General features: G+C 45.5%; 1 protein-coding gene across 1 annotated transcript; it reads left to right on the top strand.

Moving 5' to 3' along the window:
- The first annotated feature begins 334 nt into the window (after window positions 1-334).
- On the top strand, window positions 335-11,736 carry LOC121324817 (suppressor of cytokine signaling 7-like). The gene is made up of 7 exons (XM_041267020.1): window positions 335-534; window positions 2,514-2,671; window positions 2,953-3,121; window positions 7,602-7,732; window positions 8,057-8,190; window positions 8,702-8,847; window positions 11,010-11,736. Exons 1-6 carry the CDS (start codon window positions 447-449, stop codon window positions 8,820-8,822), a joined length of 801 nt encoding a protein of 266 aa, XP_041122954.1. The 5' UTR covers window positions 335-446; the 3' UTR covers window positions 8,823-8,847; window positions 11,010-11,736.
- Window positions 11,737-12,471: the final 735 nt, after the last annotated feature.

Genomic DNA, 12,471 nt, shown 5'->3' with positions numbered 1-12,471 from the left:
TTATCCTAGATTTGCCCATAAAGAGAATCTGGGAGGGCGGGGGAAGGGGGTGATAGTGTTAAATAAGGTCTATGTAATTTAACACAGGGGGGAAATTACTGTGTCCTCCCCTTTTATGTTGGGAGAGAGAGCAGTGGTACAGTATGATTTTAAAAAGGCAGTTTGCAGAAAGCAGACAGGTGGAAAAGGGCAAAAGAAGGAAAGAAAGAAAGATCTATTAACTAGGAAGACAGACATAATTATAAGATGCGTTTTGATACTTGGTCTATTGAAAAGTGATACAAACACTCGTTTTAAATGTTTTTTTTTTTTTTTTTTATTTAAATGAAAATCCAAAAGCAAAGGTAGCTGCTCCAAGGCTCTAGCCGTGATTTTGAAATTGTGAACTCTGTTCTGTTACAGATGATATAAACGGGCCGCAGCCTGGGCCTTTCCTAGCGGGCTCTATGGGGGCCTCCCTCCAGTCTCTCCCTCTGCCTCTGCCTCCTCCTCCTCCTTCTCATGCCACCATCCAGCATAGCCTCAGCCTCAATGGTAAGATTCTCTAACGGGGGTAAATACATAAATAAATAAATAAAGCCAAAGCACCGCCACGAAGGCAGGAAGCACAACGCTCCGATTTAGCAGATAACAGAGAGTTTGGCTCCGCGAGAATGACTGGCAGCGTGATTTTCTGCTGAGTTCTGTACAGCAGGGCTGGAAACGGGAATTCCATCGCAAGCTGGATTGACCCAGGAGTTTCCATGTTTGAATTCCAACGCTGGGTGCAGTCCACAAGGACGCTGCCAAAGAAGACCCGCCAGCATGCGGACTGCCTAAAGTTGAGGGAACACAAACCTGCTTCTTCAGGATCAGAGGCTTCCAACCTGGTTCCAGGACACCTTTGCTGTATCAAACCCCCAAGTCTCCCCTGGTGTGCCGTGCAGTGGCTGAAAACACAAAGTGGCTTTGTGTTCCCTCAGCTTTAGGGACGTTGCCTTGCAGATCTGGGTGACTTGGTCCGTAAATTCTCTTCTTGTCTTCTTGGCTTATCAGGCTTTCTGATTCAATGTTAAGAGTTCTAGAGGGATGCTGCGTTGGCGATCGAATCTGAACACCGTGGTGGGGGGAGGGGGAATCTCAATGACCAGGGTTTGCAAAGGGTTAACATGAGTAAACTACCTTTTATAAAAGGGTGGGGAAAACCACATGTCCTGCATCTAGTCGTGTGTGTGTGTGTGTGTGCGCGTGTGTGTATGTGTGTTTATGAGTTTATTTAAACCACTGTAGAGACTAGTAGACACACTGACAAAGGCGTTTACCTCAAGGTTCGTTACTTCATTTTTTTCAGTATTTATGATTCATATGTTTTTTTTTTTTAATTTATTTTCTGTTTGAACAGAAGACGCTGAATAAAGTCTTCTGCAAAACAGCTAGCTATCTTAAATCCCTGCAGACACAGGTGCTGTATTACTGGCTTGATTGGACTCACGCAGTAAGTCCTGGGCCAGTTTCACAAACCACATCACTTTCATTTTACACAGGAGAAAGAAAAGAACATGCATGTGTACAAAGCCATACTGGGTTCTGTCTTTTCACTCTACCGTTTCATGACTCTGAAACTGTGCAGCGATGCGTCAGAATGAATAGAGTCTACTATCTAGCACACCCCAGCTCCGGGGTCACCCTGGGGTGGCCCCCGCAACAAAGGAATGGACCAATCAGAGCACAGCTTTAATGCACATGGACCAGCAGGGTGAAGCCGTATCCAAAATGAGGAAAAAATCATGTATAAATAGTGTGATGACCTTTTGTCACAAAAATTATAAAGATGCAGATTTGAATGACAGTGTATGGGAGTCCAGACCGTAGCAATTTTTTTTTTTATAAGTTTTTTTTTTATATATAGTTTATATTCGCATTGCTTCTGTGTCGCTTCTAGTGACAACCCTGTTGTTTTGACAGAGAGGCTCAGTTTACGAGCTGCTGTTCATTAAAGCCAGGAGAGTAGGGTGCTTTGCGTTTGCTTTGGCTTTATTGTCAGGGTGGAGGTGTAGCGAGAGATGGGATTGCCTGTGGTGGGTGTCTCTTACTCAAGATATGGGTGTTGTGTGTTTTTTTTGGTTTTGGTGGTTTGCTGCAGTTGGGTTGCAGTTTGAATTCATTTTTTTATTTTGATGTTGGAGTGGGATCCCAGCTCTGGTCCTCGCTCAGTGTGATGAGCTCCCTGCCAGTGTGTGGTCTCGCTTCTTTTTGCAGTAACGTCAGCTTCAATGCAGGGTTATCGTGGCACAGCAGTTCAAGCAGCTCAGTGCTTTACTCTGAGCTTGGTGCCTTTTTTTGCTAGACTGTGGGAGTCTTAGTTAATTCAGTTTTGGAAAGTCAACAACTTTCCAATTCTAAAAATAAAATTCTTGTGACAAGTGTAGGCTTTGCATCATTATAAATCCTTGGGTTTATTTATTTTTTATTTTGTTTTAAGTTCTAATCACAGAGTCACGCCTGTGTGTGTTTTTTTTTTTTGCTCGTTTTAGACACGTTCCTGAGGGCGCTGCCTCGCTCCTCCTCTTCCTCCTTGCAGGGAGACGTCCAGCCCCCCGCCACACAGCCCCCCCCTGCCCAGGCGCTGCACTGCCCGCTGAGCAGACCCGACCCCTGCAGCTTCGCAGCCAGCCTGAGGGAGCTTGAGAAGGTAAGAGAGAAACAGCTGCCAGGCCCCCAGATAGGTAGATCAGATAGATAGATAAATATAGCTATATACACAAAGATATAGATGTAGACATAGATATAGATAGATAGATGGATCTATGTAGTAATTTTAAGAATGCTGACATTTTTTAAAATCTCATTTACACTACTTATTTTGATAGCACTAGTTGATCATAAACAATTACATCAATGATTGTGGCGGTTGGTGGGGTGGGGGGTGGAGTATACACTGACGTGCACCGACCCCCACCCCCCCCCCTGCAGTGTGGCTGGTACTGGGGTCCCATGAACTGGGAGGATGCGGAGATGAAGCTGAAAGGGAAGCCGGACGGCTCGTTCCTGGTGAGAGACAGCTCGGACCCCCGCTATATCCTGAGTCTCAGCTTCCGCTCGCAGGCCATCACCCACCACACGCGCATGGAGCACTACAGGGGTAAGCCTGGGGCTTTACTGAGGGACAGGGGAACAGGGCTGGGCATTGCAGAGGAACAGGGGGACACAGCTAGGGTAGGGGTGGGTATTACTGAGGGACTGGGGAACAGGGCTGGGCATTGCAGAGGAACAGGGGGACACAGCTAGGGTAAGCCTGGGGCTTTACTGAGGCACAGGGGAACAGGGCTGGGCATTGCAGAGGAACAGGGGGACACAGCTAGGGTAAGCCTGGGGCTTTACTGAGGGACAGGGGAACAGGGCTGGGCATTGCAGAGGAACAGGGGGACACAGCTAGGGTAGGGGTGGGTATTACTGAGGGACTGGGGAACAGGGGGACACAGCTAGGGTAGGGGTGGGTATTACTGAGGGACAGGGGAACAGGGCTGGGCATTGCAGAGGAACAGGGGGACACAGCTAGGGTAGGGGTGGGTATTACTGAGGGACTGGGGAACAGGGCTGGGCATTGCAGAGGAACAGGGGGACAGAGCTAGGGTAGGGGTGGGTATTACTGAGGGACTGGGGAACAGGGCTGGGGGTATCATTGTGGGTATTACCAAGGCAGTAGGGAATAGGACTGGGGTGGGGTATTACTGAGGGACTGGGGAACAGGGCTGGGGGTATCATTGTGGGTATTACCAAGGCAGTAGGGAATAGGACTGGGGTGGGGTATTACTGAGGGACTGGGGAACAGGGCTGGGGGTATCATTGTGGGTATTACCAAGGCAGTAGGGAATAGGACTGGGGTGGGGTATTACTGAGGGATAGGGGAGCAGGGCTGGGCATTGCAGAGGAACAGGGGGACACAGCTAGGATAGGGGTGGGTATTACTGAGGGATAGGGGAACAGGGCTGGGCATTGCAGAGGAACAGGGGGACACAGCTAGGGTAGGGGTGGGTATTACTGAGGGATAGGGGAACAGGGCTGGGCATTGCAGAGGAACAGGGGGACACAGCTAGGGTAGGGGTGGGTATTACTGAGGGATAGGGGAACAGGGCTGGGCATTGCAGAGGAACAGGGGGACACAGCTAGGGTAGGGGTGGGTATTACTGAGGGACAGGGGAACAGGGCTGGGGGTATCATTGTGGGTATTACCAAGGCAGTAGGGAATAGGACTGGGGTGGGGTATTACTGAGGGATAGGGGAGCAGGGCTGGGCATTGCAGAGGAACAGGGGGACACAGCTAGGATAGGGGTGGGTATTACTGAGGGATAGGGGAACAGGGCTGGGCATTGCAGAGGAACAGGGGGACACAGCTAGGGTAGGGGTGGGTATTACTGAGGGATAGGGGAACAGAGCTGGGCATTGCAGAGGAACAGGGGGACACAGCTAGGGTAGGGGTGGGTATTACTGAGGGATAGGGGAACAGGGCTGGGCATTGCAGAGGAACAGGGGGACACAGCTAGGGTAGGGGTGGGTATTACTGAGGGACAGGGGAACAGGGCTGGGGGTATCATTGTGGGTATTACCAAGGCAGTAGGGAATAGGACTGGGGTGGGGTATTACTGAGGGATAGGGGAGCAGGGCTGGGGGCTATAAGCCCCTTTCTTTAACCATCGGTTGGGTAGATAAGACTTGGGATATCGCTGTGGGATGTGGGGGAGGAGCCTGGCTTGAGGAACAGGAAGCAGTGTGATGCCCTGTGGGTGAAAGTGTCTGAGGTCCTGAGGGCTGGCTTTCATGACATCCCCTGTAAAGTGTAATTTGTGGTAAAGTATGCCCTTTGCGGGGTGGATATGCATTTTGTTATTTAGGGCTCTGGGGTAGCGGTAACTATTCCTGTTTGCTGCACACAGCAGAATGTTCTCGAGGAAGGCTGAAGTAAACAGCTGAAATGTTATTTTGAACTTTTACAGCAGTTTATGTATACGCCATATATTTTTAAGAGGCGTCAGGCTGAACAGTATTGCTAATATTTGCAGTAAATATAAAACTGCGTGCGCGTGTGCATGCGCACGCGTGTGTGTGTGTGAGTGATTGTGCGTGTGCAGTGTGTTCCGAACATACTCTGCATGTCGTAATTTGAAAGTTGGCCAAAAGTATATTAAAGTTAGAAAAAACAAAAAAAACAACATTGACAGCTTTCTGTGTACCCTTACACAAGCTTACCATCTGAATTTTGCATGGTATTTTTGCAGTTTTTCCAGTGGTGATACTTCACGTTTCCCATAGTCTGCCCTGGTTTGCCATGTTTATTCATTTGCTTTACTATACCTTTACCAGAGAGAGAGAGAGAGAAAGAGAGAGAGAATCAAAGACAAGACTTTTTTTTAAATAAAATGCTAAAGATTACAATCAGTGAGAACTGAACTGGCATGGATTAACCAGAGACTAGTTATTTAACTCCTTTTATATATTCATAGACTGGGGGCATTCGCTTCAGAATCAGTGCCTTATAGGTCCACACTTATAACAGCAAGACATTTCCATGCACACCAAGATCTGCAACATGTAGCTGTGTTATTTACAGGTTGACAGAAAGGCATGGTGCTGTATCAGCATATAGTGTGGCCCACAAAAAAAACCCTTGATGTTTAATTCTATACACACCGAAACCTAGGAAGTGCAATGTCTCTAGTTGTTTATTAGACTGTCGTATGTAGGAGTGTGCAGTGCAGAACGCAGGATATTCTGTACACAGTACATACTGCTCCCACTTTGTGTGTGCGTTCATTTGATTGTGTGTGTTTGATTGCGTGTGTGTTTGTTTGCGTGTGTGTGTTGGATTAATTGTGTGTGTTTGATTGTGTTTGTGTGTGTTTGTTTGATTGTGTGTGTTTGTTTGATTGCATGTGTGTTTGTTTGATTGTGTGTGTGTGTTTGTTTGATTGATTGTGTGTGTGTTTGTTTGATTGTGTGTGTGTGTGTGTGTGTAAGTGTGTGCGTGCGTGCGTGCGTGTGTTCTTCAGTGTGAGAGGTCTAGGCGCCAGTCGATTCTGTGGTTTCTTGTTTTGCGGGGTTCTCTCGTTGCCTCTTCCTGTCCCTCTGTTGCTCATTGCCAGTAAAGCCTGAGCTGTACGGTCAAAGCCTGGCCTATCAGCTGTCGTCAAAACCGCAGGCTGTCTCTGGCACACAGCTGTCCTTATTACATCTTGAAATAGTTCTCAGCATTTAAAGGCACGGCTTTTCTAAATGGGACTACATGCTGCTTTCATCTAATGATCTTTTTTATTTTTAGCACTCTGCTGTACAGGCCAAAAATAATCCAGGCATGCTCAATGACCAACAAAGCAACCTCAGTGTGACCGAGGGGTCCTTCAACTTGGAAAGCCATGACTGAGAGCCAGAGGAACTAGAGAAAGGGTGCTCCCTCTAGTCCAGGGCAGGCCTGAGGCATGCAGACTGAACTGCTCCCTCCCTCCCTCACCCCCCTAAGAGAAAGGGTGCTCCCTCCAGTCCAGGGCAGGCCTGAGGCATGTAGACTGAACTGCTCCCTCCCTCCCTCACCCCCCAAAGAGAAAGGGTGCATAAAAAACAATGTTTTCTCTCAGTTCCAAATAAGAAGACGTTTCCATGTAGCCCAATAAAACTGCCCAGACGATGCTATCGCTCAATGTTTTAGTCATCAGTCAAAACTCTGTATGTTTTTTTTTCTACTTTGTTTTTCATTATTGCCTTTAATCTTGCCTTTCATTGCTTGCTTGGGGGTTTTCTGATAACGAGTGCTGAATTCCACCCACTATCGACCAGCTGGAAAACTTTAAAACATTTTTATTTATTTTATGTAATAAATGTGCCTCTACAACAGTGAATCCTACCCACCAAACTTTCAATAAAAAAACACTTTTTTGCTTTGTTAAATTTAAAGTTTAATATTGATCAGACTTCACCAGACTGAACAAACCGATGCAAAACCAAATCTTCTTTACATTTAAAACAAAACATATATAAATACATTGTATTGTGTTGCACTACCTTGCACTATACTTTCTGTCTGGTGTTTGTGGTCAAGACCTCTATAACAGTAAGAAGATGAATCAACCATCAGCAATACTTACCTAGTTGTAGATCATTTCTTGGGCTAGACTACAAAGGGTTAAATATTTAAACATTGATTAAAGATGAAAAACAATCCTAAACAGTGTAGTATGCTTTACTAGACTTTTATCCAAAAATGTCTTGCGATTGTAAATAGATTTTTCACCTTTTTTTCTTCAAAAAGTTGAATAATTTCTAGTGTCTTGATGCTTTTGTAAAATACTGTATTTTCATCAAGTAAAACATATTTCTGTGTTTATATATATATATATATATATATATATATATATATATATATATGGTGACATATGAAAGACGCAAATACATGATGACCTCATGAGCTGGATGCTATTATTCCCCCATATAAAGCAATGGGACATTTCTGTTTTAAATGTTGAATGAGAAATGTATTTATTAGGTGTCTAAAACTCCTTTTGGTTTTTCCAGCAGTTTCCAGTATTGAAAGGGTAAAGCAGGTTTGTAACTGTGTATCTATGTATCTGCAGGGACCTTCAGCCTGTGGTGCCACCCCAAGTTCGAGGACCGCTGCCAGTCGGTGGTGGAGTTCATCGAGAGAGCCATCATGCATTCCAAGAACGGCAAATTCCTCTACTTCCTGCGCTCCAGAGTTCCCGGTAAGCGGGAAGAACGAACATCCAGGGAAAACTTCCCCGGTTAACGCTATCTATAAAATTCAGTATGTTAACATAACATTACATAGTGTGATGCAAAGCCTTTGGCCATAGCTGTATATTGTTGTTTTGTTGGTGACGGAAAGCAGAATTCTCAGAAAGAGACGACTCTGCTCAGTGCTGTGTGTTCCTGAGCTTCACAAACCATCACTCTGCTTGTTTTTTTCTGGGGGGTTTTCTGTGACGTTTCTGTGACGTTTCTGAGACTGTTCTGCCCCCCCCCCCCCCCCCCCCCCCCCCCCCCATCAGGTCTGGGGGGGGTGGGGTCACTGCCCCCCACCCCAGTCCAGCTCCTATACCCCGTGTCTCGGTTCAGCAACGTGAAGTCCCTGCAGCATCTGAGTCGCTTCCGAATCAGACAGCTGGTGCGGGTCGACCACATCCCGGAGCTGCCCCTGCCCAAGTGAGTCAGTCTGTCTGTGTGGCAGTGTGTCTCTGTCGCGCCCTTTCTTTCGTCCTCTCTCTCTCTCTCTCTGCCTCTGTCTGTCTGTGTCTATCTCTATACCTTTGTCTGACCTGTCTGGGACAGACTCTCCTCTCCTACCTTTGGAAACTGACAGACTGACTGACTCTTACCTTTGTCTGTCTGTCTGTCTGTCTATCTTTCTACCTTTGTGTCTGTCTCCCTCTACCTTTGTCTGCCTGTCTGTCTATCTCTCTACTTTTGTCTGCCTGTCTGTCTAGCTATCTTTGTCTGTGAGTTCATCTTTGTCTGCCTGTCTATCTCTCTATCTTTGTCTGTCTGTCTATCTCTCTGCCTTTGTCTGTATGCCTATCTCTCTATCTTTGTCTGTGTGTCCCTCTACCTTCGTCTGTGCTTGGATGCCAGTGCTGCCACCCATAAGTCCTCCCTCCCCCTCCCCACACACCTTCACCTTGACCTCCCCTGACCTGTGCTCTCTTGCGCCCTCTAGGCCCCTGATTGCATACCTGCGGAAGTTCTATTACTATGACCCAGAGGAGGAGACGCATCTCTCTCTGAAGGAGGCTCGAGGCAGCCTGAGTCCAGAGCAGGAGGCAGAGGCCCAGACGTAGAACCGAAGGGGCTCTGCAGCCTCGAGTGAGTTCAGGAAACACAACTTTGTGGTGTTTTTTTTTTTCTTTAAAGTACAATGATTTAAAAAATACTAAAATACAGAGGCATTGTTTTTCAAATTGTGTGCATGAATAAACAGAATGTTAGCTATATCCACTAAAACAAACAGCAATAGCGTGCCTTAGAATTGTTATTGTCTGATCTCAAAGAAGGAACAGGAATTACTACGGCCTTTACCTCGTACGTTCTGGTAACGTGCAGCAGCTGGTGTCCGCTTTGAGACTGCTGTTGAATGGAAAGTAGGTTAACGGTGAGATCTGTACAGTAACACCCACTGAAAAGAACGAATAAGTGACTGCAATTCATTATTCATTTTGATACCTCTTGTGCTGCGATAACGCACCTGAATAAAGGAACCAGAGCTGCGTTTACCTAAGAAATGATCTTGCTATGATTTTCATGCGCTCATTTTTCTCCTGGCCTCCTGATAACGGATCCGCTCTGGGTCTGTGTTAAGATTCAGATTTATGCTCTCGTATTCACTGGGAGCCCTTTAAACGCTGCAATTTGGCAGGGAATTGGTGATGGGTGGGTGGCAGATTTAAATGAACCAACTTCCTTTGTGAAAAGCAGTGGTTGTAATACGCTAGACTGTGTATACAGATTGCTGTTTCAAACTGAATCCAACGCTGGGGAAAAGAAAAGGAAATCTATATGTTTGTGTCTATCTATCTATCTCTCCTATCTGTCTATCTATCTCTCTATCTATCTATGTTTTGCATCACCTAAAATGTTATGATTATATATATATATATATATATATATATATATAGATATATATATATATATATATATATATATATATATATATATATATATATATATATTAGTTATAAATATATTATATAAATGTTCCCTTGTAATAAGTCGTCGAAAGTAACCTGAGATACTTCCGTTAGCGTTAGTAAAAGTATCGCTCTACGTTATCAAGTAAGATATAGCGCGACGTTTTATAACCATATATATATATATATATTATATATATATATCGTATATATATATATATATATATATATATATTAATAAACGTGGTTAAGAGACGTAGTAAAGTATTAACAGTAAATAATCATTATAAGATCAATAAATAATAACGATAAAAAATCTAAATAAAACAATTGAAGAAAACAGCAAATGAATAAGAATAATAAACACAAAATTACAACAACAAGGGAAGTAGACCCGTCTCTTAATACGGCGCCTGCATGAATTCCCTGTTCTGCAAACATGCATTGTGTTGCAGGTTCTGTATTTCCCCACGCTGTGGCGCTGGTTGTCTCTTTCGATGCCTCTGGTTCTGTATTTCCCCACGCTGTGGCGCTGGTTGTCTCTTTCGATGCCTCTGGTTCTGTATTTCCCCACGCTGTGGCGCTGGTTGTCTCTTTCGATGCCTCTGGTTCTGTATTTCCCCACGCTGTGGCGCTGGTTGTCTCTTTCGATGCCTCTGGTTCTGTATTTCCCCACGCTGTGGCGCTGGTTGTCTCTTTCGATGCCTCTGGTTCTGTATTTCCCCACGCTGTGGCGCTGGTTGTCTCTTTCGATGCCTCTGGTTCTGTATTTCCCCACGCTGTGGCGCTGGTTGTCTCTTTCGATGCCTCTGGTTCTGTATTTCCCCACGCTGTGGCGCTGGTTGTCTCTTTCGATGCCTCTGGTTCTGTATTTCCTCACGCTGTGGCGCTGGTTGTCTCTTTCGATGCCTCTGGTTCTGTATTTCCTCACGCTGTGGCGCTGGTTGTCTCTTTCGATGCCTCTGGTTCTGTATTTCCCCACGCTGTGGCGCTGGTTGTCTCTTTCGATGCCTCTGGTTCTGTATTTCCCCACGCTGTGGCGCTGGTTGTCTCTTTCGATGCCTCTGGTTCTGTATTTCCCCACGCTGTGGCGCTGGTTGTCTCTTTCGATGCCTCTGGTTCTGTATTTCCTCACGCTGTGGCGCTGGTGTCTCTTTCGATGCCTCTGGTTCTGTATTTCCCCACGCTGTGGCGCTGGTTGTCTCTTTCAATGCCTCTGGTTCTGTATTTCCTCACGCTGTGGCGCTGGTTGTCTCTTTCGATGCCTCTGGTTCTGTATTTGGCAGCTGTGGCGCTGGTTGCCCACGTGACTGACATGCTTGATGATTTTTCTCTCTTTAGGTTTGGACACTTGTTCGTTTAAAACTTCCACTGAAAGACTAGCTTTGGGGGTGTCGACTGGACACAGACCACAATGGATAGGAGTGGACACTAGACTATCCTGCTGTGAAGACCACCATGCAGAGAGAGGCCATGGCCCCTGCCACGCTGGAGCCAGTTAGGGTCCTGTGGTCCTTTTTCCGTTTTACAAGCAGCTGTCATCAGTCTCACTGATGGGGTTGACATGGTATTTGATCGCTACGGTAACCATGGCGAGGAATAATTCTAACCCCGCCCCCTTGTCCCTTTACCCCTACTCCCCCAACGCATGCACTGGAATTGAGGTTTCCCTTACATTGATCTCCCCAGCCTTACCAGTCCCGGAGAGACCTCCCTCAAACTGGAGTGAACTGGTTAAACTGGGACTGCCGCAAACTGGAGCTGAGCTGAGCTTGAAGACTTGAAAATGAATAATAATAATAATAATAATAATAATAATAATAATAATAATAATAATAATGCAGGTTCGAACTGGTAACTCTCACTGGAATCTAAAAAGGACTGGAGTATTGCTTGTTAATGTCGTAATTTTTCCTTTTTGTTTTGAATTTGTTTTGTTGTTTTAAAAAAAAAAAATGGGGCAGGAGGCTGGAGAATACAATGTAGCGGCAAATTGAGTTATACCATTTGTGTGCATGGATCCCAGAAAACATTTGGGTTTAATTTATTGATTTGACTAAAACAAAAAGTGAAAACCAAACTGGGGTCAGTCTTGCCTGTCTGAATAACAGGGTTCAGTACAGGCCTTTAAAAAGAAATTCCCTGCTACTGTTAAGACGATGGTACCCATCAGCGGTTCAGAGTCCAGATTGCTTTTAATAAGGGAGGGGCTTCTCTTCAACTGACGCCCTGAAATGCAAAAGAGCAATGTGGGGCTACCAGCAAGCCTGCATCTACAGGCCTTGTTGCAGAAGGAGTATCTTTAACGTCAGTTAGATAGATTACGTTTACAATTGGGCATGGTCAAAATTCAAAGGTACAGCCCTGCACACAGTCACGATAAAGAGTTTGTACAGTTAACATATGTGTTGACTGGTGAAATACATTTTAAAGCTGCTGCACTGTGTCCACTGTTTGTCATTTCGAATCTTTTCACAAAACAAACGTGTAACAGGAAAGCGTAATATCAACAGTGAAATAAGAGGCCCGTTGCATAGTAGTCTGGGTAAAATTGCTACGCAATTGGAGTCTTGTTTTCATCCCTGCGTGTGGGGATTAACCCATTAAAAACAGTGTTGCCAAAAACATTATAGTCTTCTTGAGTTTTATAAAAGGAGTCCTTGAATTAGTGCTGGGTCACTGCACAGCGAAGTGCAGCACAATTACGCACGAGAATCACCGTGACCATACTAGAAATGAACTGGGCTGGGGAATCCACACGCATGCACAGAATATTAAACAGACAGCGCGAGGATGGGTACCA

Source organism: Polyodon spathula, chromosome 12 (assembly GCF_017654505.1).
Source record: "Polyodon spathula isolate WHYD16114869_AA chromosome 12, ASM1765450v1, whole genome shotgun sequence".
In the NCBI taxonomy this organism is placed as follows: Eukaryota; Metazoa; Chordata; class Actinopteri; order Acipenseriformes; family Polyodontidae; genus Polyodon; species Polyodon spathula.
Note: the sequence above shows the minus strand (reverse complement) of the source record. Positions and strands in the feature narration are given on the sequence as shown.